The following is a 16,434-nucleotide window of genomic DNA, read 5'->3' as shown; positions in this document are numbered from 1 at the left end:
TATAGTAACCCTATTCATTTGTTACTTGTGTGAAAGAGTAATGCGAGTACAAAAAGACTGTGGGGTTTCTAGATTGCATAAAACATAAGAACCCTGCTGGATCAAGTCAGAGGCCCATCTAGTATTGCATCCTGCTCTCAGAGTGCCTAACCCGGTGACTCTGGGAAGCCCACAAGCTGGACCTGGGTGCAACAGACCTCTCCCCACTTGTGATTCCCAGCCACTGGTATTCAGAGGTATACTTATGGCCATTGATGCATGGGGAATCCTACACAAGTACAGCAGGCTCCCCACTGCAGACCAAACACATGGGAAGCCACAAGAAGCCACATGACAACAGGGTCTACATGGCTAGAGCTAAAGGTGTGCCTCTGCACCCCTTTGTATTTGCATAACCCCTTTGTAAAATGAACAGATGCAGAAAAAGCCTTTGAGCGTGTCAAGTGGTAATGTTTATTTCAAAATGTTCAGCAGCTTATCTAATGTAACAAACCAATATAAACATGGCAGTAGACAGGCTTTTCTTTTCTTTTTTTACTTTGTTTGCAATTAACTCTCAAACCAGTTGCAGCCTAATCAAGTTCATAAGTAATTGACAAACTTTAGACAGCTATAATTCAGAATTTCCTTGTATAAAAATGATTTGGCGATCTCTTTCAAAAACATGACAAAAGCGATCCAATTAAGCAAAGTATCAGAGTATCACACTAATAAGAAAAAAAACCAAACTAATCTGGGGGCGGGAACCCAAAATTGTTAAGTGCTGGAGTCTTAACTTTGACTAGAAAATACCTTTGTATCTGTGTAGCTTTGAATATGAATGATCTATGAACAAACACAGTTTTTTATTAGCTGTCCAGGATCCTTTCAGAGCATTTTCTTAAATCAGCTGATTCCTTATTTACAAAAGTGGCCTGAATTTAAAATATCCTGGTTAGGTAACATTGCAAAGGTAGGGGGTCAACTATTTTCCCATGCTTCTTTTTTAATTTCTGAAATGTTAGCATTAAGAAACTGGCAGAAAATATTAACCCTAGGTTGGATGCTAACTTTCCTTTTTTGAATAGAACAAAGTTCATGTTCTGGAACAGGACTTTACATCTCCCCCTTTTCTCCACAGCCTCCTGTGCCTCCATAAAAATCACTCATTCACAGAGCTGGCATCTTGCCAGGATTCTGCTTCAGTGTATTAGCCCTCATCCAGCCCATCACTGACTCCAGACACTGACTCCAGTGGTCCACTGATTCAGATGTTACAGAGAATGAGCAGAGTATCATTAGCACACTAGTGACACCTTGCTCTAAATCTCCTAATGGCCTTTCTCAAAGGTTTCAAGGGCACGTTTAAAAGCTTTGGGGACAAGATTGGACCCTCAAGGACCTCAAAGCACAAATGCCAGGAGACCAACAAATCCAAAGCCATTCTCTGTCAATGGTCCAGCAGATAGGAGTGGAGCCGCTGAAATACAGTGCCACAAATTAGTGCCCACAGAGTCTGATACTGGAGGATGCCATGATTCATGCATCAGAAAAGCTGTTGAGAGATCAGGTAACAGAAACAGGGTCACATTCCCGCTGTTGTGATAAAGGTGATCAAAGCAGGCCTAAAGCCAGACTGAAATGGGTCAAGATAATAGCATCTTCCAAGAATATGTTTCTCTTTACTTCTGAATAAGTAAGGTAAAGGTAAAGGACCTCTGCATGGTTAAGTCCAGTCAAAAGTAACTGGAGTTGTGGCGCTCATCTCGCTTCATGTCAAGGGAGCCAGCATTTGTCCACATACAGCTTTCAGGGTCATGTGGTCATCATGACTAAACCGCTTCTGGCGCAACAGAACACCGTGACAGAAACCAGAGCGCATGAAAACGCCATTTACCTTCCCGCCACAGCAGTACCTATTTATCTACTTGCACTGGCGTGCTTTCGAACTGCTAGGTTGGCAGGAGCTGGGACAGAGCAACGGGAGCTCACTTCATTGAGGGGATTTGAACTGCCGACCTTCTGATCGGCAAGCCCAAGAGGCTCAGTGGTTTAGACCACAGCGCCACCCACATCCCTTCTGAGTAAGTGATAATAACCTGACTCAAGACATCTGGGATCAGAGAGGAGTGTTGCTTTTTCAGAGGGTGTGGTCAGCTATTGCGTTTATATGACCTTTTGACTGAACATAGTGGTGGTCACTCTCGTCTTGCTACAGAACAGCTTCTCACATGCAGACACCTGTACTCCCAGGAGCCATTGTGTACCTCACAGTGAGGGGTGTGGCCTCAGATGGGCTGCTGATTATGCCTTTGACCAATGGTTTCTCACAATTTCCTTTCCCCCACTCCTATTGGCCAGCCTGCCAACCACTCATTTGCCTTGAAATTTAGCCACGTAGAGCAGGTTACTTTTGGGAGGTCTTGATGGGTGATGGTCATGGCTACCCACAGGTAAGAGAAAATGAGATTACCTCAGCATATAGATTTAAGAGGAAGGTGTGAGGATGAAGGGCAGAGAGGACAGCTCTAGAAATGGGTATTGGCCCAGGAATTAGGCAAGACTCTTCTCAAACTTCATGATCTTTCATTGGCCGTTATGTTTTAGTCAAGAGCTAGCACTGCCCAGTCCTTCAAGATGATCTACTTTGGGGGTCTCAGTGGGTCTAGTCAAGCCACGTTCCTAGGCTTGCTTACACAACCAAGATTCAGAGGTGGGCTTATCCCAGATTGAGAGCATACCTTTTGGAGTGTTTGGTATAAACCCGTTTGCTGACAATCTCCAATTATTTAGAGGGTATGTGTCCCCAGAATAACAAGCCTAATTAGGTAGACACGCACTCCAATAATATTTATATGTGTAGAAGGTAGACCTTGACTGATAGATTTTCATAACCAGCATGTGCTATATTTGGGGTTTATGAAGGACTCTTCCTACGCAGTGAAACTGGTTTGTGGTTGGGTGCTTGACAACCCAGAACTGAGATCCCTCAGCATGGTTTTTGGAACTGTGATCAGATACCTAGCCTGACGTTGTCTGTTTAAGCTGTTCTTTGCTGTTTTCCTTCCTGCTTCTCCGATGTGATAGAATGCAGGAGGATGAGTTGAATGGCTTTGAATGCCTGCAGTGATGTGGAGTGTTATGTCTGGATATCAAAACAATCATTGCATGCATGAAGAACGCAGGCGATGGTTGCACCAGCAACTGAGCTTTTCTTATGGCTCAGAACCACCAGCATGGAGCAGATCACATGGGATCCTGTGGAATGCACAATACACCTTACATAAAAAACCACTGGTGCCATTAAGTTTAGGGATAAGGTCCGGCTGCTATTCAAAGGTGGAGAGGCCTGACTAATGGCATTGTGTATCTTGGGCACCATCTCGTTTGAAGGAGGACATTGCAAATGGAACATGGCCACATCTTTCCCCAAAGAAGAGTGTTTGTAACCTTATTGGTTGCAAGTAACATGCCTGTTACAACCCTGTCTCCCCAGCTTTACAAAGCAGCCCATTCAGACTAATGAAAACAAGAATAGAGTTTTCATCCACACAATAATCACCACTGCTTAGTAAGGATTACCTGTGAGATTATAGTGAGAAGAGTTAAATGATCCTTATTTATAAAAGGATTTCCCAGTTTTTTCCTGTTCCCCAGCTCTCAGGGGTTACCATGACAAAACTCTAGCTTTAAGCATCAATTATTGTAAATAAGATGCCTGACCAATCGCGATACAGATGGATATTCCATTTCGTACATGATTCTAAGCCCTCATTTGATATCCTACTTCCTTGTGGATATACAGTCAGATGTTGCTTTGGGTTGCAGTATGATTCATGCTGTCCTCACAGCACAGGTGCTTTCTGACAAGTATAATTTAAGGCCAGAACCACCCAAGGAACAAGCATTCTCAGAACATGAATGGTGTTATTTCAAGTGAGTGGAAAACCCATTGCCTGGCTTAGCTTCGAAAAGCCAGTGTGTCTCAATTACTGCAACTCCTTTTTAGAGCCCGAGTCTTGCTAAGATGCCAGTCCTCCATCCTGCAGGATATCCTGTGCTTAATCGGAGAGGCGCTTGGGCAATCTGTTGGGGAGAAGCAGTCCGCTTCCTTGAGAGGAACCAGGAGTTCACACCCAGAATTGGAAAATGTTTTGCCCAATGATACAGGTTGCTCAGAGAGAGGTTGGCAGGCCTGGACATGACCTGGAGCTTGAAGCCAAATGCTAAGTGTATATATTTCAATGTCCGTGCCAGATGGTTTCTAACGTCATGCAAGATAACAGTATTCTTTGGCAGTCATCTGAAAACATTGTAGCAGTGCACGCTGCCTTGAACTTTCATGCGTAATTGCAAAGATTTACATAATTGTACATTGAAAGAAGAGGATCGTTCTAGTACACAGTGACGTAATTCTAGGTCTTGCCCCTGTGCCAAAACAGCTCTCCTTGTCTTTTCAAGGAATTCCTCACCCCCACTGAAGAAAATTCCTGAGCTAGTTTAAATCACCTAAGTGCTGAAGTCAAGACTCCTGGAATAGGTAGTGGAAAAAGGCAAGTCAACTCACACTGAGTTTTGCAAACTGTAGCTAGCTTCTCTCGCCACAGCTTGCCAAAGTGTCACTGGAGGGGGGGGTGTGCATTTGAAAGAGAGAGAAGAAACAGAACAATCCAAGCTTAGGGGATCTGTGGCATCAGAAGTGCTGCCACATCAGCATGGGCATAACCTGATTCTCCTGGATCAGGCCAGATCCCATATTTCTCCACCTTTAATGGTTGAGACGGATCATATGCCACAAAATAACATTTAAGCACCTAAGAGCCCACTTGGCTCAGTCCAATATCCTATCTAGTCCAGCATCCTCTGCCGCCCAAGTGCCAACTGGAGAAATACACACAGAGACCATGAGTGCAGCAGCCTGTACTATTGTTCCCCAATAACAAAGAGGCATGGGGGTAATTAAACGAGTTATGGCCAATTCACAACATTTGTGAAATCAACAACAGTTTGCACTGTTGACAGTGGCGTAGCGTGGGGGTGCAGGGGGGGCCGGCTGCACCGGGCGCAACATCTGGGGGGCGCGCGCTCTCACTCGCAGCTCTCTGCCCCTACCTGGCTCACTCACTCTCTCTCACTGCAGTGCTGGCTGTGCGAATCCGATCCGAGCCGCCGGGTCGCCGCCCACTGTGGAGGGGAGGGTGCCAGGCGTGCGGTGAGGTGCGGAGAGAGAGCGAGGGACTATCTGGGGGAAGAACAGTGCAGCGGGGGGGGGGCGCAAATTACTTGCCTTGCCCCGGGTGCTGACAACCCACGCTACGCCACTGACTGTTGAGCTGCTATTGTGAATGTTCCAACTTAGTGTTCTATTCATAATACATCAGGTTTGGTTTTTTTGTTGAGTTTTGTGGTATTTTATACGTACATCTTTTTGTTGTTTTGTTGTTTTGTTGTTTTTAAACTATGACCGTTCTAATAGCCACCCCTAAGCTTGGTTTCACCACATCCTCTCTTTTTTTTTTTTACGAGAACCAACAAAGCACAACCTGTTAGAGCTAGAAAGAGCATCACAAATGACTTGGCCCAGCTAGAATTGCTCTGTTATCCTTTATATAACACCAGGAATGTGCCTGGCTCTTGACACATAGTTAAAAAAAAACAAAAGGCAAGTCCCTTGCTCTGAGCACTCACAATCTACAATTTGACAGGAAGGAAGGGAGGAACCAAATAAAACCAGCCAATCAGGTGTTACCAAACAGACCCATATTGCACTTTGAACAACCGAATGCTTCCTCGACCTTTGAAGTTTATACTATTGATTCAGGGCAGGTCCACATAAGGGCAAGATCTCAAGTTCAATTGAGAGGTAAATTCACAGTTTGTCAACTGGAGATGTCTCTATATAGCGAAGGCAAAGTTTAAGGTGCCTGGCCCTGCCCCAGCCTAGCAATATCCTTATGTGGGTCCCTTCTCCAGTCTTCAGGTAGGGGCTGAAAGCAGGGAAGCAGAAAGAAGGCCTTCCTTTTTCTTCTGCCCTGCCAACTATCAAACCAGTTCCAGATTCTGCCTCCCCCACTTCGCTCAGATTGCATAGATCTTTCTGGTGCCAACTTAGCTGTAAAAAGTAAAGGTAAAAGATCCCTGACAGTTATGTCCAGTCGCAAACGACTCTGGGGTTGTGGCGTTCATCTCGCTTTACTGGCCGAGGGAGCCAACGTTCGTCCGCAGACAGTTTTGCCGGGTCATGTGGGCAGCATGACTAAGCCGCTTCTGACGAAACCAGAGCAGCACACAGAAGCGCTGTTTACCTTCCTGCCGAAGCAGTACCTATTTATCTACTTGCACTTTGACGTGTTTTGACTGCTAGGTTGGCAGAAGCAGGGACCGAGCAACAGGAGCTCACCCTGTTGCGAGGATTCGAACTGCCGACCTTCTGATCGGCAAGCCCTAGGCTCTGTGGTTTAACCCACAGTGCCACCTGTGTCCATGGTATATGTATACAGGCTGTATTTAGTATGAAGTTGGAAGTGGGACAGGGGGATGGGAGGGAAGTGGAGGTGGGTTAAATATGCTCTCTGTTCCAGTTTTTGAAAATGCAAATAATTTTTTTAATAAACCAAAACTCTGTGCCAAACTATTGCAGTTGTTTTGCAGCGTTTTGCAGCAAAAACACTGCATTTTGCTGCACCCCACCAACCGAGCAATCAGTACGCCAACCCGGGGTCATAGCTATCACCTTGAAACCCAGCGTTGTCCGATTCATTCCAAGCCAGTGCCAAAGTGCAGCAATGGTTTTGCAGCAAAAACCAGGCGATTGACTGCCATCCCTTCACTGACACCAGATCCTTTTGATCTGCTTGTGATTAGTCTAAGCTCGCTTGCAGCTGCAGGATTAACAGAACTGCTTTCATTTCCCAGGGATAGTGGCAGAGGCACACCGAGACTTTGGAGCAGCTGTGTCAACTGCTTGGTGTTGGCATAAAACCCGATCGCCTCTGGGTGTCCTGCCGCTTGGGTTTCCCTGGAAGTGAAGGAAGGTGTCCATCCCAGGGCAGCCTTGGAATGCTGTCCAAACCCAACTTGTGCCACCTCTGTGGAAGCACAAAATGGTTGCTCCACCACCAGGCCTCTTTCCCACCAGAGCCCCAGCCTCAGGGAAGCAGCAGCAGCAGCAGCAGCAGCACAGGACTCTCCGACCCGAAACTCAGATATTAGACGTCTCCCATGCCGCTCCAGTTCTGCCCATGTCCTGCTCTGAGGAGGACCTCTCCTCTTCCTCCTCTCTGATCTCCAACCCGCACACAAGTCCTGCTGCCAAGAGCGTGAGTACATTCCCCATGCAGAGCGATTCCTCCAAGTCCAGCTCCCTCAGCGACGATGCCATCAGCTTGAAGACAGTGAGCAGCCTCAAGTCAGGACGCTTAGGCCCAAGCAAGGCCCAGTCACAGAAGTCTTCCTCTCAGCTCCCTTTGCCTCCAAGCAAGAGTACAAGTTGCTGCATCCTCTCCCGTTTCCCAGAGGATTGGCCTCCTCGGCCCAGAACCCCACTTTGTGCAACGCCAGAGGCCGGCTGCTCCACGCCACCTGGCTCGCCGAAGTCTCCCTCCTCCTTGCCAGCGCCCAGACCTCTTTGCCTTGGGGTGGGGGAAAGGCAGCTAAGGGACAAGGAAGAGAACTTTGAGCAGCAGCTGTCCCTCATGGAGGCCAGGCTGAAGGCTGTGCAGGAGCAGCAAACGCTGTGGCTGCAGGAGCTGCTGCCGGCTGTGCGGCGTGTTCGCTCGGAGCTTGCCAACATCGGTCAGAGCCTGGGCAGGCTAGTGCAGATGTTTGAAGCGCAGGTGCCTGCCTGCCCACACTTCCATGCCGCCCAGGAGAAGGGAGCGGCCAAAGCTGAGGGCAGCAGAGCAGGAGGCAAGCACCTGTTCCACCCCACCTTCACCCATCGCCCCTGCCAGGAAATATAAAAGGAACCCGAGCCCTGTATGGATGCAGAGCAGTTTCCATTATATACAGAACAATGGCTTCAAAGTTGTTTTGTGTTGAGTGACACACTTACCCAATACATTGGTACCTCTGGTTGCAAACGGGATCCGTTCCAGAGGCCCGTTCGCAACATGAAAAGAATGCAACCCGCAGCGGCGCATCTGCGCGCACGCGGGTTGTGATTCGCCGCTTCTGCGCATGCGCGTGACGTCATTTTGTGCTTCTGCCCATGCGCGAGCGACAAAACCCGGAAGTAACCCTTTCCAGTACTTCTGGGTCACCACAGGACATAACCTGAAAGAACGTAACATGAAGCCGAATTAACATGAGGTATGACCATACCCTCATGCTGTGGGAAAGAGGAAAATGAGGAAGGGGGTACTAAAGGGATAAATGTAAGGTTCTGCACTCAGGCAGGAAGAAGCAGCTGCACCAATCTAATATTGGGGACACCTGGCTTGCCAGTAGTACATGCGAAAAGGATCCAGGGGTCTTAGTAGGTTGCAAGTTTAACATGAGTCAATAGTGTGATGCAGCAGGGAAAACGCAAAAGTTATTCTAGGCTGCATCAACAAAAGTATAGTGTCCAGATCAAGGGAAGTACCACTTGATTCTGACTTGATTAGACAATACCTGGACTCCTGTGTCCAGTTTGGGGCATCGCAATTTAAGAAGGATATTAGCAAGCTGAAATGTGTGCAGCGGAAGAGGACCCAGGTGAGAAAGGGTCTAGAAACCAAGCCTTATAAGAAATGGTTGAGGGAGTAAGGTATGTTTAGCCTGGAAAAGAGGAAACTAAGAGGAGATCTGATACCCACCTTCAAATATTTAAAGGGCTTTTGCTGCCCAACTCCCCATGGGAATCTGAGTCCCCTAAGTCCATGATCGCTCAGATGAGGAGGGATAGAGGCAGGATCCAGCAGAAAGCAAGGGAGATATTTATTTTTCTGTTGCAACAACGTTCCTTTCGCTCCTTCCAAGGAGAGAGAGACCCTGAACAAAAGTGTGCAGGAACCTTTAAAGACTTTTGACATTGTGCAACCCCCTTAGTCAAAGACCACCCCAAAATCATCATACATACATCATAGGAGGCGGGTCTTCAGCAGAAATCCTGTCTGCCAGGATACCTGATAATGGTCGCTGGCTGCATTACCTGGGCAGCTTGGCCATTCTTTTGTGATGGTAAATACTTTAGTTCCTGAATCCAGGTCACAGGCTCACCCTATTCATACACAAATATAGTGGTACCTTGGGTTACGTACTTAATTCGTTCCAGAGGTCTGTTCTTAACCTGAAACTGTTCTTAACTTGAAGCACCACTTTAGCTAATGGGGCCTCCCGCTGCTGCCGTGCCGCCGGAGCACAATTTCTGTTCTCATCCTGAAGCAAAGTTCTTAACCCAAGGTAATATTTCTGGGCTAGTGGAGTCTGCAACCTGAAGCGTCTGTAACCTGAAGCGTATGTAACATGAAGTGTATGTAACCCGAGGTACCACTGTACATCCTTAAGACAGGATTTGTAAGCGAAAAGACGACGGGAAGGATTCTGCAGTGCTGGTTTTGGTTTTTGGTCTGGCTGGCCTATGTGCTCCTAGAAGTGGTAAAGGGTCTTCGAAGAAACGGTGCACAAGCAAGCCAGCCCTCAGGAAATTGTCTGTATTTGAAAGGGTCTGTTTATTGAGAGCCCGTCCTTAAAAGTCACTGTAGCCCTATTTTGGGCCGTATCATGAGGGAGGAATTTTACCTTGATTATATTTTCTGCTGTCACGAGGCCCCTGGTGACTATTCCGATTTTTTCGGGAATATTTTCTTTTCTTTGAGCATATGATGGGTGTCCTCTATTTGTGGGAAGTATTGTGAAGGCAAGTTTATGATTATTTAACGTTAGCTTCCAACAAGTCTGTGTTGTTTTATCTTGACCCTTTTTTGTTAGGTGAGGGTACACAGGATTTCTTTGCAATGTCAAGAGAAGGGTTGGTTGCATGGGAGCTGGAATTTCCTTTGGTTTTCCTATTTCCCCACTAGAGGGCTGTGTGTGATCTGCTGGGGCGCCGGGCTTTTCCTCAAAGAAGGCTTTCCCCATTTGCCTCCCTTCCTGCAGAGGAATATTTGAGGTCAAAATGGCTTCAGGATTGCTCTCCTGTAAAATTTCAGACACTTGGTTTACATATTTAGCTATGTGCGCATTTATGAATATTCATTCTATATTTGACACCTTAGAATTCTTACAACACCAGAAAGAAATGTGGGGCAAAGGGGAGATGGGTAAGGCCGCCCGGGGGCAGAAGCGCCTCATCTTTGCCCCGCCTGGAGGGGCGGGAAGAGGGAAGGCGGAGATGGGCGCCTGCTGAGCATGCTCAGGTGGCTCCCGGCTCGCTTCTCACCTGCGGCACAGCACCGAAATAGACGGAGTAGAAAAGGGGAAGGGGAGCGCACGCGCGAGGCCAGGTAAGGAAGGGAAGCCGCGCGCTGCAGGGGGACTCTTTGGAGAGAGGAGATGCTTCGCCCCCGCTGAGCTGCCATCCGCGTTCCTCGCGGGTCTCCAGCCATCCCGACGAGACACGTTTTCTGGCTTTGGCAGCCAAGGTCCTGCGCCAGCTTGCAGCAGTCCAAAGGGCATCCTCTCCGGGGTGGAGAGGTGATGCTGTCGGCTCCTGGGCAGCCCAGACCCCGCCGAAGCGCCGCCTCCCCCCTGGCTCCCCACCCCTCCGCACCTGCTTGGCTGCATTCTTGGCGCGGCTGTCTACCTGCCAAAGCAACGTCGGGAAAGTGGCCCCGAGCAAGGCGGAGCGGAGCGCAGAGACCCCCGCAGGGGAAGGGGAAGTGGGATCGGGGGGCGCTCGCTCGGTCGGTTGCTGGGTTTCCTCCTGTGCGTAACGCGGAGTGCATCGCAGGTTTGTGTGTTAGGAAGGAAAGGGGAGATAAATCGTGTAAGCATGCAATCAAGGGGAAATAAATATTGCAAAAAGGGCACGGACGCGCGCCCCCAGGGGCGTCGCCAAGGGATTCAGCTGCCTCCCCTAGATCAACAAAAAATATTGAAAAGCGTTGAAAGTACTCAATTAACTGAGGCTCCCCCCCCCCAACCAGTGGCGTAGCGTGGGGGGTGCAGGGGGGACCGGCCGCACCGGGCGCAACATCTGGGGGTGGCAGTCGCAGCTCTCTGCCCCTACTAAAATCCACGGGTTAGGGGGCGCAAATTACTTGCCTTGCCCCGGGTGTTGACAACCCATGCTACGCCACTGCCCCCAACCAAAGCATGCCTCCCGTAATGTCCTCTTTTGGGGGTATATTTACCCATGATTTCCCCCCAAAAGTACCCAACCTTTTAACAACAACAACAATTATTATTATTATTTCATACCCCACCCATCTAGCTGGGTTTCCCCAGCCACTCTGGGCGGCTCCCAACAGAACATTAAAAATACGATAGAACATCAAACATTAAAAACTTCCCTAAACAGGGCTGCCTTCAGATGTCTTTTAAAAGTCAAATAGGTTGTTTCTTTCCTTGACATCTGATGGAAGGGCGTTCCACAGGGTGGACGCCACTACCAAGGAGGCCCTCTGCTAAATGTTGACAAACCAAGCTGCCCTTATTTTATTTTATAATTATTATTTTTTTCAAATTTTGAAATTTACAAACAGTTATCAACCAGCATAGAAAGAGAATTCCGAAGAATCTCCTGGACTCCCCTTTGTGGTCCTTATATTGACCTTTTCCTCCTGCATCTTGTCTATCAATCCAAATCTATTAAATCTCCATTACATCCGTAATTCAACATTAAATCACAAGTGTTTATTCTAATCCTACTCATAACTTTAATAGTTTACAATGGTTTTAAGGGTAAATTACATCTTTTCCCCATTCCTTATTAAAATTTTGGTCTTTCTTCCTGATTTCTGATTCTTCCGGTCATTTTTGCCATTTTGGCATAGTCCATCAACTTAATCTGCCACTCTTCCCTGGTAGGGATTCCGTCTTCTTTCCATCTCTGGGCTAGTAACCAGTGCCGGATTTATGTATAAGCTAAACAAGCTATAGCTTAGGGCCCCACTCTCTTGGGGGCCCCCCAAAAAATTAAAGAAAAAATACCTGGATGTACATTTCCAAAATATAATATAAAACCAAATAAAATAAAACCTACATACAGCAACAGTGTTTTGTGTTGTGTATGGACCTATTAGGTCCATAAATTACCATATAGCATATATTCAACACAAAAAACAGCAACAAATTGTTGTTGGCAAAAGACAGCTGGACATATAAAGGACGCCAGTACCTTCAGTAGCTTAGGGCCTCATCAAACCTAAATCCGCCCCTGCTAGTTACATCCGAACAGCAATGGTCACGTACATAAATAGTCTGTTCTGATCTGTTGGAATTTCGGAACCTAGAAAAACCAAGCTGCGCTTGTGGCACAGAAAGAAAGTTGGCTGCCGTAGTTTCCCAACACTTTTCTATTGGACGCAGTCTGGCCATGTCTTCCTGTCAAAGGGCTAGCGCTCTAAAAACATGGACCCTGACCTAGGAAGTGCAGTGAGGAAGACCAACACATTCACTCTGGTAGAGTGTATGAACTTTGGCAGACTAGAGAGGCATCATCTTCATTTAATCGCTATATGTGCATACTTTGGGATGTGGATGGGCGGGGGCGTGGGAATCAAGTGATAACGAAATGCAAAAGAACAAATGGGCACCAATCTGCATCAGAAATGGCAACATTTCTTTAAAAAAAAAAGAAAAGAAACGTGGGAGGATATCTCAGTCTCCCAGGACACTGTCTTGGAATTTGCAACCTTCTCCAAAAAACAACAAAGGAATACCAAAGTGAAGAAGGGAGGGAGAGAAAGAGAACAATGGGTCCAAATAGGAAAAAAAATCATGGTCTATGAGCTATCTATGTAATACTCAAGATGCCCATATGGACCATTCACAGCAGCAGTCATCAATGCAAGCATTCTAGTGTTTCTCTTCTTGTTTACACCAGTATTTGTATTGTAGACTGTTGTCTTCTTTAAACCCTATGGAAAGAATGTGCCTAATTGTAATGGGTGGGGCTTGCACCACAGGGGATGCGGGTGGCGCTGTGGTCTAAACCACTGAGCCTCTTGGGCTTGCCGACTGGAAGGCTGGCGGTTCGAATCCCCACAAACAGTGTGAGCTCCCATTGCTCTGTCCCAGCTCCTGCTTACCTAGCAGTTTGAAAGCACGCCAGTGCAAGTAGATAAATAGGTACCGCTGTGGCGGGAAGGTAAATGGCGTTTCCGTGCGCTCTGGTTTCTCTCACAGTGTTCTGTTATGCCAGAAGCGGTTTAGTCATGCTGGCCACATGACCCGGGAAGCTGTCTGTGGACAAACGCTGGCGACCTTGGCCTTAAAGTGAGATGACCGCCTCAACCCCATAGTCGCCTTGGACTGGACTTAACCATCCAGGGGTCCTTTACCTTTCCCGCCACCACAATCCCTCCCCCCAAATGCATTCAGTATAACTGGTTATGTCACCTGAAACTTTACCTGCTAAAGATGAGTGTTCTGTTTCTAGCACACAGCTGCCAAGGCTTCTAGGGTTTAGGGGAAAAACAATAACCTCTTTCTCGCACTTGTAATTTCTACTCTCACATAACTGCAGAGCAAAGCGTGAAGTCCTGTACTGTTTGAGCTGCAAAAGGAGGAGACAAGGACCCACCGGGTCTCTCCCTATCAGGCTGTCCCGTGTTCTCAGAAGGAAGGAAGGCAGAGCAGATGAGGGAGACCACTCTTTGAAAAGTTTGTGCAAGCAGGCAGTCTTTTCTGCTGCACCTTGCCCTACTGTGCAAACCGAAAACAATTAGTGGATTAGGCAATCTAGGTTTGAGAAACTAGGCTATATCAACACTAGGGCTCTTTCTGAGTCACCCCAAGCAGCGTCTCCTCCCATGCTCCCAGTTTCTGTCTGGGGAATCAGAGGCAATCTCTACATACAGGACTTGCCCGGGGCAGCAGGTGGTGGGATCCCTTTTATTCACCCCAACATCCACTTTGGTTGCAAGCTGGGTCTTAACAGTGACGGAAGCCAGCCTGCAGAACAGAGCTCTCTGATTGGCTGCCTCCTGTGACGTCACAAAGTCACCTTTCATTCTCACGGCAGGTTTTCTGCTTTTTGAATGGTGATAAATGAGAGGCGAGCAATTGGTCAAGGCAGCGATCATATCCCCATACGTAAAGAAGCTGCTTTGCATCAATGTTTGTTTTGGGTCCAAATTGGTTATCTTTCTGCCAGGCTCTGGGGGAGACTTGAGTTTGAGTGGAGAAGCAGCAGAGGGAATTATTATTGTTGTTGTTGTTGTTATTATTATTATTATTATTACTATTATTATTAATTTATTGAGTTTATATACCGCCCTATACCTGGGAGTCTCAGGGAGGTTCACAGAATAAAATCAAGATATGAAACCACAAAATACCTAATAAAAATAAAAACAACAACCCAATAACCCTCCCCCCCAAAAACACATTTTAAAAGGGCATAGGATGTAAATCAGATCAACCAAAGGCCTGGTTAAAAAGGAACGTTTTTGCCTGGTGCCTAAAGGAGTATAATGAAGGTGCCAGGCGAACTTCCCTGGGAAGAGCATTCCACAGACGGGGAGCCACTGCAGAGAAGGCCCCGTTCTTGTGTTGCCACCCTCTGGACCTCTCAAGGAGGAGGCACACAAATCAGAGGATGATCTCAGGGTGCGGGTAGGTTCATATGGAAAGAGGCGGTCCTTGACATATTGCGGTCCTGAGCAGCTTCACCATATCCCATTGTGCTATTTTTGCACTCAAAATTGCCCCCGGGTATTCCCCCCCCCCAGAAGAAAATATGTTAGCACTGTTATCTTTCCCATGGAAGTGAATTGGAGTGAGGCAAAAAAAAAAAGGTGGAAGGGAAAGTAGCCCCCCTTCAGCTGGTCTCTTGGCCCTGATCACAACCGCCAAGACAACTTAAGTGAAAGTTCCAGGCACAGTGGAGGGTGGATACACATGGCTAATTGGAATCTCATTCTGCCCACTGTTTGGGGAGTTGCAGGGTTGCCAGCGCCGTGAGGGAAATAGGAAAGTGAGTCTGTCCGAAGGTGGAATTTTATTGGTTTTTGGCCCATCACCAAAGGGCGCCTACTCCAGTTTCAATGTGCACTGGTCTGGCAGGGTGTAGCGGGTTTTTGGGGGGGAGCCAATGTGAAGGGAGAGAGTCCAATGTGACCGATTCTGGGGGTGGCGGAGGCTTGCTTAAATTCTTGCTCTCAGCCTCCCTCTCCCACTGAGCACACTGTGTCTCTTCTGCCTCCCTCTCCTCCTTGCCTCCCTCTTCCAGAATGTTGCCCTTCACTGACTGGATCCTGGAGAAACTGGCTCTCGAGAAGACCCTGTTCCGGACCATGGCTGTCTCCAGCCTCGGGCTTTTGCTGCTGGCTTTGCTCTTCCGTTCGCTTACGGACGCCTTTGGCATGTGCCACCGCTTTTACGTTAACTGCCAGAGATTGCGTTGCTTCCCAGAGCCCCCGCGTCGCAACTGGCTCCTAGGGCACCTCAACCTGGTAAGTGTGGCCTCTGGAGCTGCGGCTTGGCTTGGTCAAGGAGGGAGGTCTCCAGCTTGGCTGAGGGGAGGGGAAGGAGGGGGCACTGAAGCAGCCATCCCTCCTTGTGGTGGGCGAGGGATGAAGACCGCCATATCTGGGTGCCGATGGCTCGCAAGGCTTGCCTAAATCCAGAACTGCAGGGAGGGCTGGTTGTGACATTCTAAGAATGTCTTTCAGTCTGAGACACCATCCACCCATCCATTCATTTGTGTTATACAGTGGTACCTCAGGTTACATACGCTTCAGGTTACATACACTTCAGGTTACAGACTCCGCTAACCCAGAAATAGTGCTTCAGGTTAAGAACTTTGCTTCAGGATAAGAACAGGAATTGGGGTCTGGCACGCGGCAGCAGCAGGAGGCCCCATTAGCTAAGTGGGGCTTCAGGTTAAGAACAGTTTCAGGTTAAGAACCGACCTCCGGAACGAATTAAATACTTAACCTGAGGTACCACTGTAAACGGGAGGCAGAAATGAGGAGAGAGCCAGCCCAAACGGCATATGTATTCAGATTGGGAACGCGCTCTAGCTGGAATGTGAGGAAGGGAGAAACATTTGTTTCAGAAAATAGATCTTGCTTGCCACAAGGGGTACAGGGACAGATTGAATGGGTCCTTTGTTCTCACAAACAACTTCCACTCCCAGCTTGCACAAATGTTGCCGCATCCCCAACCACGGTCCTGTCTTCCTCTTCCTTGCGTTTTCTCCTTGCAGGTTATTTGAACCCAGCTCTGCTCTGCCACAGTTTGGCTCGTCCTCCCCGCAGATTGCTCCCAGCCACAGAAATGGCAGAGCCGTGTAGAAGTCAGGCAGAGGTTTCTGCTCCCAGCAATTCCCTTCAGAATGCAATAGCAGCAAGACCCGGTCACCTT

At 47.9% G+C, this 16,434-nt stretch overlaps 4 protein-coding genes across 12 annotated transcripts in view; 3 read left to right on the top strand and 1 right to left on the bottom strand.

Annotated features, from left to right (window-relative positions):
- MCOLN1 (mucolipin TRP cation channel 1) overlaps positions 1-16,434 on the top strand; it is a 91,031-nt gene that overhangs the window by 24,772 nt on the left and 49,825 nt on the right. The window lies entirely within an intron of this gene.
- Positions 1-16,434, bottom strand: part of RASAL3 (RAS protein activator like 3) — a 126,806-nt gene that overhangs the window by 76,808 nt on the left and 33,564 nt on the right. The gene's annotated exons all lie outside the window — the stretch shown is intronic.
- CYP4F22 (cytochrome P450 family 4 subfamily F member 22) overlaps positions 1-16,434 on the top strand; it is a 44,405-nt gene that overhangs the window by 4,431 nt on the left and 23,540 nt on the right. For 2 of the 5 annotated variants that reach the window (XM_083420118.1, XM_083420117.1), the window contains exons 1-2: positions 10,270-10,406; positions 15,299-15,521. In XM_083420118.1, coding sequence (XP_083276244.1) covers positions 10,312-10,406; positions 15,299-15,521 — 318 coding nt within the window. In that variant the 5' untranslated portion in view covers positions 10,270-10,311. Of the gene's footprint in view, positions 1-10,269; positions 10,407-10,689; positions 10,853-15,298; positions 15,522-16,434 lie in introns of those variants that run through there. The other 3 variants (XM_083420121.1, XM_083420120.1, XM_083420119.1) reach the window with 3 other exon arrangements.
- LOC310667733 (uncharacterized protein) lies at positions 2,287-8,004 on the top strand. The gene is made up of 2 exons (XM_083420638.1): positions 2,287-2,432; positions 6,895-8,004. The coding sequence occupies exon 2, from the start codon at positions 7,083-7,085 to the stop codon at positions 7,938-7,940; it is 858 nt and encodes a 285-aa protein (XP_083276764.1). The 5' UTR covers positions 2,287-2,432; positions 6,895-7,082; the 3' UTR covers positions 7,941-8,004.

The sequence above is a fragment of the Podarcis tiliguerta genome, assembly GCF_965153285.1.
Source record: "Podarcis tiliguerta genome assembly, chromosome: 17".
NCBI lineage: Eukaryota > Metazoa > Chordata > Lepidosauria > Squamata > Lacertidae > Podarcis > Podarcis tiliguerta.
This window is presented reverse-complemented; position numbering and strand designations above follow the sequence as displayed.

Coding starts and splice junctions, on each gene's coding strand:
- LOC310667733 (XM_083420638.1), top strand. CDS start 7,083: ATGGTTGCTCCACCACCAGGCCTCTTTCCCACCAGAGCCCCAGCCTCA.